Here is a 16,969-nt window from a genome sequence, read left to right as displayed (position 1 = left end):
TACTACTAAAGAAACTTATAAACTCTGTAAATTAAGAATAAAAATAATTTAAAAACAGACATTTCTTGGATGACATGAGGATGGTAGTGATCCCGTCAGCCCAACTTCTTTTAGTCTCCAAACAGAGGACGAGCTTCCGATAACAGCCAGAGCTCTGAAACAGACAGCAGAGCTTCTAACTGAAGTCAGAGCTCTCAAAAAGCTCCTGAATAAAGTAGAGATGGACCGATCCGATATTACGTATCGGTCCGATACTGACCTAAATTAGTGGATCGGATATCGGAGAAAAATAAAAAATGTAATCCGATCCATTAAATATCACGAAAGCACCTCACAAAACTTGCAACACGCCGTAACTCACCTCAGAACGTTAGCACGTCGGAGCAGTATGCATCACGTGATAGAGCGGCTGTGGCATGCGGACCTGTCGGTGGTCTGGATAGCATTTGGAGCTTCGCTAGCAACCCGGCATTTCATCTCCGACAAAGTTATCCCCGAGAGAAGTAAAGCAAGTGTGTAAGTCCATCTCTGAATGTTTGTAAAGCATTCCTGCGTTAAGCTTAACAAGCGATATATGGAGCGACTGCCTCTTCTTGCTGCTACTTCAATCATGAAACTGCTTAATGATCAGCTGATCGGCTTTTCTGTCGTGAGTCCGTGTCTCTAGTTTGCTTTTGGCCCACTTTGCACCAGAAAGAGGAAACCAGCGGCTGAACAACAGCAGCACGTTTAAGCTTGATCAGCTGTTGTTAGAATGTATTTAATATTACTTTCTACTCGAGGATCTTTTTCTACGTAGCTGACGCTGGTAACTGTGCAGGGGCGGATCTAGCAAAGTTTAGCCAGGGGGGCCGATAGGGCATTAACAGGGAAAAGGGGGCACAAAGACAGACTTTTCTTTCTTATTCTCATTTAAAATGTCGAGCTTTTAATAAATAATTATTTGACACCCAAAGTTTTAATTTGATGTAAAATGAATAGAAGTCAATTACTGCATATAGTGACTATTAAGTCTAATATACCCTAGTAAGCTATAGTACTTTTTCCTTTGGGAAGGTACCATCTGTGCAGTCTGCAATTTTGTTGAAGAAAGATGTTGAATCTATTTAATATTTCTTGAAAAATAATTGATTTCTGTGCATTTTTTTCACACTGCATCAAATTAAAGTTGATTACGTCGATTAAGCATCATGAGGTGGAGGGTGAGGGGTGGTTCCCTATTTTTTATTTATTTATTTTTGTTGTTGCTGGGAGTTGGAACCCTATTAGTTAGGTTGCTTAATATTTCTGCTAAGTACTCTTTAAAATACCAGAATAGGGAGGATGGTGTAGGTTTAAGTTTATTAGATTGATCAGTATTGCTGAACTATGAAACATTTTTTTTGCATACAGGTATAACAGAATAGCTTTAGTGTAGTTGTTGTTTTAAACTTGAGTATGAACTTATACAAAATGCAGCAAGATATTTAAAAAACAGTTTTGTTGATTAAAAAACACTATATCGGATTCATATCGGTATCGGCAGATATCCAAATTTATGATATCGGTATCGGACATAAAAAAGTGGTATCGTGCCATCTCTAGAATAAAGTTACGACCACAGGTGACGCCGTACAGAGCTCTCAGAGACTGCGCGCCAATATTCAGATGGTGAAAACTCTGAGAGGTCGAGCTGTTATTGCCCTTTAAAGCTCTAAATAAGACACTTCTGAGCTCCTGTACAATTCAGTTTGAGAACTTCTGCTTTGAAATGATCAAAATGACATCGTCACACGCAGGTCTCCATCTTTGTCCACGACGTCACTCGCTGTGTTAAAGGGAACAACTTTAAGAAATTCAAATTCATCATGCTGTTCTTGTGCAAAATCTAGATATGAAGTCAAGTAAACCGTCTTCTGGTATTGTGGCGCTTACACTACCGGTCGAGTAAGATGAGCTTCCAAAACAGAGAAGCATTTCTAAATGACGTCATAGCTCAAAGGGATGAGTTAGGACTCATAAATCAAGTTAGAGCCTCCATGTTGATTCAGAAAAAACGTGACTCTCTCCACTTATGAGCTTCCAGGTATGAAATCTCTGAGCAGACTTCTACAACGGCACAAATAGAGTTCTCAGATTTGAAGCAACACACACTCTACGTGCTCCCTAACCTTCAAACAGAGTTGGACCTCCTCCCAAACGCAAATGGACCTGATGCAGTACGAGCTCTGAAGTGGAGGTTGAATCCCAAGGTCCCAAATAAACATGGAGTTCCCAGCAGAGTCACTATTCCCGATTAGAGGTGGACAATCAGAGCTTCTGAATTAGACGCCAGGTCCACGCCGTCACAGCGCTTCTCTTCCTGTGTTTCAGGTCATGGCAGGAACTTCCTCCTCCTCATGTTCGTGTCGCTGCTCGTGTCCGGTCCGCTCAGCAACACGTTGGAGAACACCGAGCGAGCCGCCTCCAGCCTGCTGTGTGGAGCTGAGCTGGCAGCCAATCAAACGCAGGAACTGATGCAGAAAGCAGCCACGCCCCTCTTCTGTAAGACCCGCCCCCACACCCACTGCAGTTACAGCCGCCAGTGCTCCTAAAAATTTACCACTCGTGTTTCATATTGAAATTTAATAGAATTTTAAACAAAATATGAATTTTATATCAGTTGCTGCCGTTTTTATCCAGTTTCATGGATTCATATAATTCTTTCTGATCCAGTCACAAATCAGATGAATGTGGCGAGCTGTGAGCGTCAGTGTTTTTGTTGGTTTGCAGCCGTGTTGGACCACATCAGGGAGATCAGCAGAAACGCGTACGCCGTCGCAGGAAGAGTCCAGAACTTCATCTACGCTATGACAGACAGCATCCGCCATGTTGGTAAGGCAGCCTCTTTAACCAGCTGATATGGGACAGCAGTTCCTGCAGATGCAGCCACCAGATCCAGTGCATGGTGCGACAGTGGTCAGCACTATATCCTCACAGACAGAAGGTTCCTGGTTCAAATCCCAGCCGGGGCATGTCTGTGTACAGTTTGTACGTTTCTTTCTGTCCCAAAGACAAGTTAGCCGTGACTGTGAAACAGATGAAGTGTACATGCAATATAAATGCAAGCTTTGCACCTGTGACATAACAAAATGAACCAATTAGAAAACACTTTCACTGAGCTAACAAACATCAAAGACGCCTCAGAGGGTCATAAGATTGTAAAAGCATGTATTTATCTCAAATAGGCTCTTCAGACTTTCTCATTTGGTGTAGATGAAGGAAAACTGACCCGAACCATGCTGTGAAGGCAGGAAGTGCAGCCCTGTGTTAAAGAGGACTGATGGTTTCACCCACAGTCATTTACAGTTGGCTGCAGTTTCACACCTTCCATGTGCATACCTGGGGATCCACACTCTCAGAGCTGCAGGCCCCGCCCAGAACAGAACAGGTGTCGCTGACATCAGATTTTAAGTTGAGTTTCTGTGTTTGGTAAAGGGAGGAGGCTGGGCCTGAGGTGTGTAGCACTGTGGGCGGGCTGAGGCCTTATAGGAGACAGTGTGTGTCAGACCGACCATGTTTGCCATACGCCTGCAGATACTCACCTTACACCTCTGACCTCTGACCCTGCAGCTCGCGCGCTGAGGAATGTCCTACGCTTCCTGGCCGATATCGGGGACATCTGTAACGAAAAGATGGGAACTCCGTACAGGAAGTGCCGGTCACTGTTTGAGGAAGCTCGAAGCGACTGCTCTGAGCTGCTGGGCGACTTCAACTTCCTGTGCAACATCGTGGACGGCTTCCTGCCGCTCTGCAACCTGGCCCGCGGTGCGTCCATGTATCCCGGTCCTTGTGTGGACGTTAACCCTCAGAGGCACAAATATCAAAGTTACAGAAGGTCAGGCTGTAATCTCTGAGACTTAAAGAATAAAACGTGGAAAAGGAGTGTCGGACAAGATCTACTGTTCACGGTCCAGGACACTTTTCACTTATTTCAATGATTTTATTCTAATGTCAGCGTGGCCTTAAAAACCAAAGAGTCCAAACTCTGTATTTGCTCTCACGTTCATCTTTACGTCTCTGTAATCGTCTCACTGTTGGTCTTTCAGCTGGCGAGTTCTTCTGCATCGTCCCTTCCTACATCGCCGACCACCTGAGGAAACGTCTCGCGGCTCGTGAGTCCATTTCCTCTTCATTGTTTAGCCTTTACTGCCGGGCGCACAGAGGCTGACTCCTGCCTCTTTCAGCTGTCATTGCAGTGTTTCAGAAGATGAAGCGTGAGTTTGAGTTCAACATCTCCGCCTCACTGGACTTTGACCTGGATGCCAACAGCAGCCAGTCTCTGCACCAGATGTCTCAGAGCATCATGTCGGAGATTTCATCGGAACTTCAAGTGTTTCAGAAGCTGAGTGGACCGCTGGCGTACATCGGCCTCGTCCTGCTCGCCTGCTCCTTCCTCAGGTCGGGACTCTTCTCACATCTACACACTTGGTTCACTGAATCTATCTAATGTACAACAGCTGCACACTTCAGTTGCTCCACACAGTGCACATGCTTCAGTTCATCTAATAGATGCAACGCAACACTTTAAAATCCTTCAGTCACACCACAAGTATTCGTCCCCTCCTTGAATCTATTTATTTAAAAGGGACAGCGCAGCTTAACTGAGTCCAAGTACAAAACAGGAAACTGATGTAATACACAAGTTTATAGCTATTGCTAATTTTCAACAATTGTCCCTTGTTGGGCTTACAATCAAAATAGATGCATTTTACAATAAAACAATAAAACTTAACTCATGAGTTCAGTTTCACGGCCACACCGGGGCTGATCACCTAAACCAGCGGTGTCCTTCAGAGCTACCGTCCTGCAGCGTTTAGACGCATCCTTGTTTCGACACATCTGAATCAAATGAATGGCTTGTTATCAGGCCTTTGCTGAACTTGATGGCGTGCTGAAGAGATGATCCAAGCAATTTGATTCAGCTGTGTTGGAGCAGGGATGCATCTAAAAGCTGCAGACAGTAGACTGGAGTTGGACACCCCTGACTTAGACAAAGCGCGTCTGCCTGAGCGAAGCACGCCAAAAGATCCCAAACAGCAGCAAATCATTCCTCGATTGAAAGAAAGAGCTGAGACACAAAGTCGCTGACATCCATCAGTCTGGAGAGGGTTGCAGATCCGTTTCTAAGCCTGTAAAACTTTGGTCGACCAAAATTACTTTGGGAACGCATCAGTGGCTCATCTGGGAGGTCACAGAAGAACCCAGAACAACATCTAAAGAACCGCAGGCCTCACTCGCATCAGGTGAGGTCAGGGTCGCTGTAACTGGTGGAACCATGGATTCTGCTCTCGACCAGGATGAAGGAGAACCTTCCACCATCAGGGCGGTGATCAGGAACACGGCATCGTGTGGCGCCTAAAATGCTTTGAAGAGGCTGTTCCTGCTGGAAAACCCTCTAATGTGACTGAATTCAAATAATTCTGCAAAGAAGAGCGTGGCACGCTTCCTCCACAGCGACGTGAAGCACTCATTGCTCAGCGTCAGTTATGGTCGCACAACCAGGTGTTAGGTTTAGGGTGGAGTTACTTCTTCACACAGGTGGGTTTGGAGAGCTTCCTCCCTGTAAACCAAATCATTATTGATCACATTAAAATCTGTTTGATGATCTGCAAGTGTGAAAAATGCAAAAAATAAAATAAGCAGGAAAATGTTTTATTATTTCTCTGTTTTCGCTCCACATGTGCCGCTCGGTCTCCCTGATCCACAGGCGTCAGCTTACTTGAGCTGCCTGATTCAGTTTGGTTCATTTGCGCTCTTTAGTTCATGACATCTGCACATACTCTGCATGCTTTAGGTCACTTTAGCCAAATGCAAACCACATGCTTCAGTTTACTTCAGCTACACGAGGACGATTCAGGAAGTCTTTCATAGCTCACGCAGCAACATCTGTGCAGCAGAGACTCATCTGTAATCTCATCGCTGCAGTTTTTCAGCTCTGCATCGTCTTCTCACATCGCTCTGCTCGTTTCCTTTTTTATTCAGTTTCATTTCGCTTTTTGAGGTATTTTGCTTCATCGATCCACTTTATCATGTTCAGCTCTTTGTGGCATTTTTACTCCACGAGCTTCCTTATTTGACTTTTTCCCCTCGTCTCACTCTTTACACTTCACTTTATTTCCACGAGCGTTGCTTTGCATTAACCTCGATGCTGATTGTTGCTGATGGGTGTTGATGTGGTTGTGTGTCTGCAGGGCAGTGCAGTACAGACACAGGTACCTCCACAATATTAAATTTGATAACAACTACATCACTGCTCAGTTTAAAGACCTTGACCAAAGGGTGACCTCAGTAGGCGGAGCCTCTGTGTTTCCAATCACGCGCAGAGAGGCCAAGACCTACATCACACCACGTGAGTACATCCGTGTGTGTGGGTTTGTTTGTTAGCTTGTGTGACAGGTACACAGCAGGTGCTGGACGAGGTCATGGTTTGTGGATCAGCGATGTTCATCAAAGCGATCTGACGCGTCTGTCCTGCAGTGTCATTTCAGCTGACGTACAGAGAGCGGCGGGCGGTGATGGCGGGCTTGGTTTCGGTCTTCAGGCACCTGATCATAGGCAGCCTGCTGGTGGCGCTGGACTTCCTGGTGTTCTGGATTCTGGATCAGGTGCACCACCAGGTGACGGAGGACATTGTGGCCAGAGGTGAGCCAGCACACCTGCCAAAAACAGCCCTGCGTTTTCACTGTGAGCGGTGACCAGCGTGACGCTCTGTCCCGATAGTTCCGGTCACGGTGGCGGTCCAGGTGAACGGGTCGGGTTACGCCTCAGACATCTACAGAGACGTGGTGGCCTCGTTCAACATCCTGCAGCGGGGAAACATCACCGTGATCAGCAAGAAGTGCCTGCTGGAGCCGTCAGAACCAAACTACAACACGTGTTTCATCCTCGGTATGACATCACACAGGAAGCGAATCACAATTGGCCTCATTGAACTTTAAAGGAGGACAAACCACGTAAAGCTTAGAATAAATCAGTGCGTGGCTGCAGTGACGCAGGTGGCTGTAGCTGCCAGCTGTCTGCTCAGTTTCAGCTCTTGTAACCTCTGCAGTGTCTGTGCTGTGGAGCCTTTGGACGCAGTTTTAATGCAGTCATCTAATGAATAACATGATTTTGTACTAATAGATCGATAGGTCTGCACTGATTACAAGATCCAGTTTATGCATCTGCAGCTTTTTGAATAATCTTCCTAGTTTTAGCTGTTAACGGATTCACAATCTACCCAAATGATCCCTGAACAAAAGAGGACGCTGCCATGAAGGGAAGATGAATGTGGTCTCAATCTAAGGACCTATACTTTCCCCGCAGACACACACACACACTTCCTGTAGTACATCCTGCTTCCATCTCCTCTCCAGGTAAACAATGGAAAAGGAAAAGTAATTCATCAGACCGGGACACCACCTTGGCCTGGCTCTGTGCTCATTGTAGGTGGAGGTGGAGTGATCTGGCTCCTTTGTGCTGCAGTAACCCTTGTGTGGGCTCTGAGCATACTGGCTGCTTCACCTGTCATCCTTCCTTGGATCACTGTGTGCAACGTGACCCCTGCCCTAATCACTCACTGGCCTTTTACCTGCCTCCAGGGCATCACCTCGAACAGCTGACTGCTCACCTGCTGTGTTAAAAATCCCACACAAGGACACATCAGGAGGCTGATTGTAACGAGATAATCGGTGTTATTCATCTCAGGCATCAGTGGTTTCATTTTGTTGCTGGAAGCAAAGTCGTAATAAAATAAAAGCCAGATTCCTGAGTTCATAGAAGCTTCCTGTACTGGAAACGGGCCAGTAGCAGCAGAGGAAGAGGATTTAAAAAAAAAAAAAAAACTACCCAGGAATGTGGAATCCGAGTGTCAGAGCGACTGCGTTGTTTTGTCTGAACACGCAGATGACTGGAAGCAACGTTTTGAGTGACTGTTGAGAGAAGCTGTGACGACAGAGCGTCTCTGACACAAACACGTCCTGAGCTCAGGAGCTTTAATCCAGCTTTGACCTGCAAACATCACAACAAAGATGAGCAGAGGAAGAGGTTGTGTTGTTTTGAGCTTAGCAATGACTCATCAGTCACTGATCCGTCCAGAGCTTTTGGAATATTTGAGTTTCATTAAAACTGAAAGAGCAGACAGTCAGATTTCTAACACTCATATGACGTGACAACATGGAGTCGTAGCATCCTTCATCACTTTACACGCTCCACTTACTCAACTATTCAGACCACAGCATGAGCTTCAAACCTTACAATGAAATAATTAGATACTGAGATCAATAAGAACTAGGGCTGCCACAAACCATTATTTTGATAGTCGACTAATCAGATCATCATCCATTGGACGTAAAACGTACAGCTTATTGCACCAGCAGCATCTGCTCTTATATAACTATCATTAGCTTACAGCTTTAAGTGTTTAAGGTCTGTGCTAACTAAAGATAAAGACAAGATGATAGTTTATTAAACTCTAATGAAATTTGCAGATTGTTTCGGTGAAGTTTAATAAACTCCTTGCTATCTAAAATCTAACAGGACACCGGAGTATATTCTGGAGCATCTCACACTTCTGATGATCAGCTGTCTGCTTGACGTTTATTCAGCTGTGTAAAAACTTTAATCTCAGACAAACAGATTTACTCAGGAACAAATAAAATACTGAAAAAAAGCCAAACAATAACATTTTAAGTTATCTAAGTGACTCATATATCATGTTTAACCTGAGTAGTGAAAGACGGCGGTGGGTTTGAAAACGATCTGCCGGGAGTCCGGTGTTCTCACGGCTCTAGTTAGCCTAGCCCCCTGCTAGCTAACGAGCTAGTGGGTAACAGACGTCTCCGAAAACGTCGGAGCGCTTTTGAAAATATGTGGTGTCTTGATAAACTGAGCAGATATTTGAGGTTTACACAGCTACATTCTCGCCTGAAAACATGTTAAACGTTTATTTTGTGACCCAGAAAGAATAATAAGAGTAATATTAAAACTAACTAGCTGCCGCCATTGTTGGAAACTAAGCTGGGCTGCGCTATGAATTCTGGGACAGAGCTACTTCTTCTTCGTCGGAGTTTAACGGCAGCTGGCATCCTTGTACATGCAGTGCTGCCATCTTCTGTTTCAGTCCGTTATTACACTCTTAAATCCTGCTACTTATTCCTGCGTCTTTTGTGATCTTACAAAGCTTCAAACGACGCGTCGACTATTAAATCAGTCGTCGACGATTTTGATAGTCGACTAATCGTGGCAGCCCTAATAAGAACCCACCAGAAAAACAAATGGCAAAGGCCTGAGCCCCGGCCGCCTCTAACAGAGCACCCACCCAGCACAGAGCCCAGTGTGCAGAGGCAAACCAACACAAATATGTTCACCTGACATCAGAGATTTACATGCAGACAAATGTGATGTTTGTCTGATTGCAACCTTTTCATAATCAAATCAGCTGTCCGTCCGATATCTGTGTTGTATGTGCCGTCACACCGTGAAGACGGGGTCGGTGTTTCAGCCACACACATTTTCACCTTTCTTTTTTAACCACATTGAGACAAAGGGACTTTACTGGTTTTACTGGTTGTGGTCTGTGTTGCAGGCTTCCTGTTGGGTTTGGCTCTGCTTGTGTCTCTGACCAGCGGATTCATGCAGCGCTGCAGACGCCTCATCTGTGCTTCATATCACCCTGAGAGAGAGCAGGTACTCACACACTTAGAGTCACATGATTCGGACGACGCCTCTCGCCCTGTGACAGCGGGGACGGGCTCCAGCTGTCACAGGGCGAGAGGCGTCCCCGAAATGGAGAAATGGGAGAAAATTTGTGGGTGGGTGGAAACCTTGTCGCAGGTTATTGCTGCGTTTTTGTTTAAACCAGTTGAACTGAAGCTGGAAGTCTGCACCTGAGTCATGCCTCCTGCCCGTCCGTCGACACTGTGTGAGTTTTAAATCCACTGCAGTGGTGTGGATTTACAAGGAGAACTCTGATTTAAACCAGCTCTGAACCCTCTAACAAAGCTGTCTGGCAGCGCACGCAGCCGCTCCTGGGTGGCTCGCATTTTTTCAAACCTGGGCTCATATTCTCTTCGTGGATTTTGGACGCCGGCCAGCCTCGCAGAGATGATGTAAACCGATCCTCTGACAACACGAGGATCAGGAGAGCTGTGCCCCAGGGCAGGTTTTTTTATTTCACCTGCATGCCCCGCCCACTCCTCCTCTCCGAGTGAAGGTGTGCTGTTTTGGTGAGACGAGCGAAGAGGAAGAACAGCTGCTGCTGTGGGTGAAAGGTCACGAAGCAGAGAGGCATCTGAAGAATCTGCAGAATGAAAGAGTGAGAGGAGGAAGGAGGAGGCAGGTCCGGACTGCTCGCAGAGACCCGAGCCCGGGCGAGGCCGAAAGTCAGGAAAACACGCTGCTGCCACAAACCAGCCCGGCAACTCCGTCACATAGATCCGATCTCCAGTTTAAAGGCCAAAGCTTTCCCAGTCTTAGACGATTCCCCACAAAAGGAAATCAATAAATCAATAAACAACCACCAAATAACACCAACGTTTGACTTTTGCCAAAACACTTTCACAATGAAGGTTAGAAACATTTCCCAGCATGCCGCTGGGCATGAGACCGAGCGGCTGGCTTCATGGTGGCGGTGCCATCTTTTGTAAATGCAGCCTGCGGTTTAGGAAAGGATTATTGTCAGGATTCAAATAGATCCACGTTCACCGCATGTTAGAAATCCGGGCGATGACCCAGCTGCAGCCTGCACTCACTCTGAGGTCGTGCCCGCTGCTCGTGACTGCGAAGCATTCACGCTGAAAAGGTTAGAGGCGGGCGCGCTGCTCGACAGCTGGCGCGCTGCTCGACAGCTGGCGCGCTGCTCGACAGCTGGCGCGCTGCTCGACAGCTGGCGCAGGTTTAACGGTGTGGAGGTGCTCGCCGCTTCAACCTCATGTATTTTGGCAACGCCTTTCTGCGCGACCCTGATTGTTCGGGTTACAGGAACCAGAACATCCTGTGCCGCCCGGCTGGTCGACGGCTCTGAGGCGGGGGCTGTGTGTCTAATGTTGATCACAAACTGCTGTGGCAAACGGCGACTAGTGTGTCTGTTAACACATCTGTTTTCTGTGCTTTGGTCGTGGTGGTTGTGAAATTTCTGGGAAATGACCCACTGCCGTCGGCCGCTTTCAACTCTGATTTCACAAAGAGTTCAGTTTGGTGTTTGCTTTTCCTCTGTCTGCACGTTAGTGTGTGTCTGCTGCACGTGTCGTTCGCTCTGCAGGCTGGATGCAACTTTCACGCAATAAATCACACCAATGTTGCTTTCTGGATTCCTCCTCTTCTTCTGTTTGTAGTGAAATATAATCAGCCGCGTGTTCTGGGCGTGGTTGCTTTTCTGACTGCCAGGAGTGCGTGCCGGAGATGCGATTGGCTGGAGGACGCCGGGTCAGATTTAGTGTCACGCCAAATCTGAGCCCAGCGCAGCCTCATGGGCTCCGTTTAGATGACTGGGAGAGCTGCTGGGATGCTGCTGGGCTGAGTTTGGCCTGTTGATTTTTCTGTTAGTGTGGAGTCGGAGCCTCGACAGATTAGATGTGAGTCCTCAGTAACATGACAGCGTGGGTTCATTTACGGCCCCGTGATGTTTTATATAAGGATGGTTAGTCGGTTACTCCGTGTTCGTCTCACTGATGCTGTTTCCTTAATCAGTGTGTTAGCCGCGGTTCACTGCATGTTAAAACAAACCCACGACGAGCTGCAGGAGAAGCAAACGGACTCAGTGGGAATCTGAGCGGGACACCAGCAGGTCACTGGAGTGTGAAACTAGCTTAATTTCTTTAACGTGGAATTTTCTGATGATTCCAGCTTCATTGTGCTGCTTATGTTGAAATGTTCCCTCACAAAGCGTAAGAAGCAGCACGTTCATCTGTCGGCCGTCAGTGTGTCGTTGCAACATGTCCGTTTATCTCTGCATCGCCTGACAGAGCGGACCTGCCCTCACCCTCCCGCCGAGCGGCATGTTTTAACTCTCCGTGACAAACGCTGAAACTCTGCCAATGTTTCTGATTTTGCACAGAGAGCGGGAGGTTGTGTTGCTGCTGTGGTGGATGTTGATCACAGAGCGTGACATTCTGGATGTGTGAGGGAAAAGTGAGACATGATTGTGATGAGCTGGGCTGTTGTCGTTGCGCTCGACAGGAGAGGATCCGGTTCCTCCGCCAGCAGATCCTGGATCAGAGGAGGGGGGTGCGCAGAGCCCTGAGGAGGTCTGTGGGCAGGAGCACAACCGACCCGGGAGGAGGAGGAGGACGTCTCCATGCTCTGCTGATACGGTACAAAGACTGACCTAAAGTCGTGTCCCACAAACACGTGCACGCTTTAGGTGCTGTAGGAGTGAAAAACATTTGTATTTCCCTCAAACTGTTGAACACAAATTCAGTCTGATTCAGTTTTTTTTTTTTCAAATGATGATTTCATTCGTGAAGGGAAAGACACTCGCTGCTGTGTTTGCGTCCTGATGGGCCGACATCCTCGCTCACTCGTGGTTCCCTCAGAGCAGCCCGGACCATCACACCACCGAGTCCGACTGTAGTGGTGGCAGGTTGATGTTCTGCGTGCAGGTTGACGCAGACGTAACGGGACTCAAACCTTCCACAAAGTTCAGCTTCTGCCTCGTCAGTCCACAGAATATTTCCCAGACGTTACTGGGATCTTCCAGATGTTTGTTGGCAGATGTGAGACGATCTTTTCGGTCTGCAGTGGTTTTCATTGGACTCTCCCACGGAGGCCATTTTTTGCTCACTCTCATTTTGTTGAATCGTGACCTCTGACCTTAACTGAGGCCTGCAGGTCCTCCTGGATGAATTTTGGTCAGCCGGTCGCTCCTGGGAAGCTTCCAGGACTGTTCCAGGCTTTCTCCATGTGTGGATAACGGCTCCCACCGTGGTTCGCTGGAGTCCCTGATGTCACTGACTTTGTGTCTTTAGATCGTGGCCTGATGTGATGATCCTTTATGCTGCTTCACTGTCACAGCTTGTGGTTAATGAGATGCAACAGGTCTGACAGGGATGAGCAGAGTAGATCGACTTCAGCCTGTTTAATGTTAAAACATTGTGTGTGGTTACATTAATAACAGGGTTGGTATTATTCATTGAAACTAAGGGACCAGAACCTTCAGAAGGTCAGGATGCGATCTGTTTGCATTACTGTCAGGTTACCTGGAGGAGGTCGCCTGTCTCACCTGCTGGGCTTGTCGACACCTGCCTGCTGTCTGGTCTGTGGAGAGGTGCTGCGCCTGCCTGACCTGAGCGCAGTCATCTGTGATGCCCCGCACTGTTCAGGTAAACCCACCGAGGGCGCTCCCTGGTAAAACCGTCCTGAGGTTTTTAGTTTTTATTGGGTGGATTGACCTTTAACCTCTCCACGTAGCGCCTCTTCCTGTCCAGATTCTTTGCAGATTTTCTGCACATTTGCAACAGAAAGTAAGCACAGGGAGCCACGTGCCGGATATCTGCATCAACCCTGAAAAGTCTGTTTGCTGGACATAGCATCAATGTTCAGCCCTGATGATGAATGTGATGTGATTTAGTCTCTGAGGTGTGTCTTTCCCTTTAAACAGTGAGGTAACGCTTTACATCAAAAAACAGCGAAAGACTGAATCATTTCTCACACCAGGACAAATACCTGCAGTGTGACGCCGTAAACTGGAGCTCGCGTGTGTGTGTGTGTGTGTGTGTGTGTGTGTGTGTGTGTGTGTGTGTGTGTGTGTGTGTGTGTGTGTGTGTGTGTGTGTGTGTGTGCGCACGCTGAGGGAGTGTCCTGCAGCACTCAGTGTTGTTGACTCAGCTGAAGTGAGAGATAACTGTAACTGTAGCAGATTTAACTCTTTAGCTTCTGTTTAGGTTTCACAGAGCCAAGAGATCCTTTTAAAAGGCTGCAGAGAGGATTACATTGAGCTGGTTAATAAAAAAACACCTGTTATCTGTGACACTGAATCAGTCCACCCAGCAGGAGAACTTTATATCAGACTGCACCCAGTGATAGCCTGGGTCACTGTTTCACTGGTCCTTTCATTTCCTCATAAGTTCGTAGTGAGCGATTTAAAACGAGCAGAGTTTGTGTCATGAATGAGGATGAATGCTCTTTTTACAAGCTGCCGTCTCTTTGCAGGCGTGTACTGTCGGCCGTGCTTCCAGAGTTTGGGGAGCACGTGTGTCATCTGCGTACGACCTCTGACCTTCCAGGAAGACAGCGAGGAGGAGCTGTGAGTGAACGCCAGAGAAGGGCTGTAAAATTGAGCCAGAGCGGTGTCGCCATGTGTCTCATTGACTCTGTTTTAAGTGATTTATAAAGCAGAGAAGCGGCACTGGATTTGAGTTCTGACGTTATCCAGTGACAGGACGTCACAGAGACGCAGGGTGACGAAGGGTCCAAACAACTGTAACGAGGCAGAATTACAACGGTTTCCATGGAGATGCCTGCTGTCACTGTTTAAAAACAAACAGCTGGCAGCGACAGCTGAGGCCACGCCCCCACACAGGCTGACTTACCGCTGCAGCCTGCCTCAAGTGGCCATCAGAGGAATTGCGGTTTTTGTATTAGCTACATTTGTCAGTCTCTACTGCACACGCCTCCCCGTAGACTGATCGCTGTTAACAGAAACCTAGCGCGCAGCTATGATCTGTTACTCTTCAGCGTTTCTGAACTTCTTTCAGTGATAAATGTTTCCCAAAGCTGTTGGAGCAGCTGAGAACGGCACCGGTTCTCCTTACTTTCCTTGTCAAGAGTCATGTTAAAGATTTAAATTCTTTGCACTTGTGCTCGGGGCCCATCAACAAATATTTGCTTCTTAACATTATTTTCCAAATTAAATTTAGTGAAGGAGCAGATGAGCGATCCAGATGTTTCAGCACAGAAGTGCTTCCTCTAAATCAGTCAAACATGTTCTTCCCTGCCCCGGATTCAGAATCTGGGGTAAAGGTTCCCCTCCATCTTGCAGCTCTGTGTCCCCCAAGAGTGGCTTGCCCCACAGTGGGACCCACTGGTCTATGCTCTCTGTCTGGTTCTCTCAGAGACTCCACTGATGATGAGCGGCCCAGTTTGTCGTCGACCCGCCAGACAAACGCGCAGATAAAGAGGAGGATCCCCACAGCGAGGCAGCAAAGTCCGAGTGGCCGCTCAGGAAGGGAAGCAGAACGAGGAGAGCGCCCCAGCAGTGATGACAGTGTTTACCTGGACTCTGAACTCAGGTAGGACACGTCTGAAGGAGGCATTGATAGAAGCTGATGGTAAACGTAAAGGATCGCATGTCCACATGTAGATATTTTTAAATGTGACCTGCTCGGAGGTTAAAAGTCTTGAACATCTGTTTCCCCCTCTGGCCAGTGAAGCAGACCTGATGTACCAGGACCAACCCGGGTCAGGCGAGTCCGACAGCGACCACTCCTTTAACTCTGCTCTCTCAGAGCACGAGTCCCTCGTCTCAGTCGTCATTCACCGACCCGACCGTGCTCAAAACCTCCAGGACCTTCCACAACCATCGGGTTCTCTCTGGGCTCCGTCTCCCGGACCATGAAGCTCAGCCAGATGTTCCACTTTGTGATTAAAGCTAATAAAGCAAATTTACACATGAAATACCTGATAACAAAACTTTAGCTCCACTTATCGACTTTTTCCACAGAGAGACAAAAATACGGGCTAAATTCTGAAGTCCGAGTCTCGTCTCAGTGAGGCGGAGAATCCAGATGTGCTCCAGATAAACGGATCATAGAGAAAACAGACGGTAGCGGTTCGTGGACCCACATCCTGAAGCCTCGGGTTTGTGCTTTTGAGACCGCCACAAAAAGGCGGGACACAGGAGAACGTCCGAGATCTAAAGGGCTCATCCCAGTAGGGCAGGTGTGTCAAACATAAGGCCCGAGGGCCAGAATGGGCCTGGCAAAGACTCCTGTTGGGTTTGGAAAATGTGGAGCAGGCGATAAATTTTGGACTTACTTGTATTTTTTAAAAGTTTTACGACTTTCTTGTGTTTTTGTTTTTGCTGTAAAGCCACATTTTAAAATTCTGTGAATTAGAAAAACTTTTTTCTTATAATTTTATATAATTATCTATTTTGTTTATTAGTACAAGACAGTCTGAGCAAAGATTTACCTGAGCTTGTTCTGTAATTTTACATGTTTATTTCTTACAGTTTAAGGTGTCGTGATTTCTTTATCATGCAAACTGAACTGAGCCACACTGTTGGAGTATATTTATTTTTCTTATAATAAGAAATCTGAGGGTTTAGTTTAATTTCTTCAAACTGACAGAATTTCACCGATCCGGGTCAGTTAAGATCCAAATATTTGGCCCACTGTGTAAAATGAGTTCGACATCCCTGCAGTAGGACAAACGCTGAAAACCTCCAAGGTGAGATTGCCTGACATCAGCTGACACCACCAAGCAGCTCCTCGCCTTGTTGAGCTCAGTCACCTTACAGATGAATGATTATCTGCTGCTTGATCCTTCGAGCTCACCTGTCGACCCGACGGCCGTAGGTGATGGTAAGAATGTAGACTGACTGTCTTCTGGTTCCTCTGTTTTACCCAAAATGGTCCACGTTAGTCTCAACGCTGCACTGATCCTCTGATCCGTCCACGGTAAAGCACAGAACGTGAAAGTGTTTCAGTGACAGCGGAGAAACAAAACCTGAGAATAAAGAGCTAAAAGAGACCAAACGAACCACACAGACTTAAAACGACACAAAGGAACAACAGGAACCGACAGAAGTGAAAAGACCGTTTCTAATGAAAAGCTTTGATTGGTGTGAAAGTAAAAACACATACTGCCAAAGCATCAGATAACATGATTGTTGTGTGTTTGCGTGTAGCGTGAGGCGTGCTGAGCACACGGAGTAATAAGTCGCTCTGAAATCTACAGACTGAATGTTCTTTGTTTCATTGAAAGTTTTGCTCTGCAGGAGGAAGTAACTGCCAGCCTCACCTGTCGAGGC

General features: G+C 47.0%; 1 protein-coding gene across 8 annotated transcripts in view; it reads left to right on the top strand.

The window, feature by feature from the left end:
• Positions 1-16,969, top strand: part of LOC143421172 (DC-STAMP domain-containing protein 2-like) — an 18,466-nt gene extending 1,497 nt beyond the window's left edge. For 2 of the 8 annotated variants that reach the window (XM_076890327.1, XM_076890326.1), the window contains 14 exons: positions 2,353-2,523; positions 2,752-2,853; positions 3,592-3,786; positions 4,068-4,133; positions 4,206-4,419; positions 6,213-6,370; positions 6,499-6,663; positions 6,742-6,909; positions 9,587-9,687; positions 12,178-12,311; positions 13,192-13,319; positions 14,149-14,242; positions 15,051-15,227; positions 15,364-16,969. In XM_076890327.1, the coding sequence (XP_076746442.1) occupies positions 2,353-2,523; positions 2,752-2,853; positions 3,592-3,786; positions 4,068-4,133; positions 4,206-4,419; positions 6,213-6,370; positions 6,499-6,663; positions 6,742-6,909; positions 9,587-9,687; positions 12,178-12,311; positions 13,192-13,319; positions 14,149-14,242; positions 15,051-15,227; positions 15,364-15,553 (2,063 nt within the window). In that variant the 3' untranslated portion in view covers positions 15,554-16,969. Of the gene's footprint in view, positions 1-2,352; positions 2,524-2,751; positions 2,854-3,591; positions 3,787-4,067; positions 4,134-4,205; positions 4,420-6,212; positions 6,371-6,498; positions 6,664-6,741; positions 6,910-9,586; positions 9,688-12,177; positions 12,312-12,464; positions 12,911-13,191; positions 13,320-13,424; positions 13,576-14,148; positions 14,243-15,050; positions 15,228-15,363 lie in introns of those variants that run through there. The other 6 variants (XM_076890328.1, XR_013100920.1, XR_013100919.1 and 3 more) reach the window with 6 other exon arrangements.

The sequence above is a fragment of the Maylandia zebra genome, linkage group LG11 (assembly GCF_041146795.1).
Source record: "Maylandia zebra isolate NMK-2024a linkage group LG11, Mzebra_GT3a, whole genome shotgun sequence".
Lineage (NCBI taxonomy): Eukaryota > Metazoa > Chordata > Actinopteri > Cichliformes > Cichlidae > Maylandia > Maylandia zebra.
Note: the sequence above shows the minus strand (reverse complement) of the source record. Positions and strands in the feature narration are given on the sequence as shown.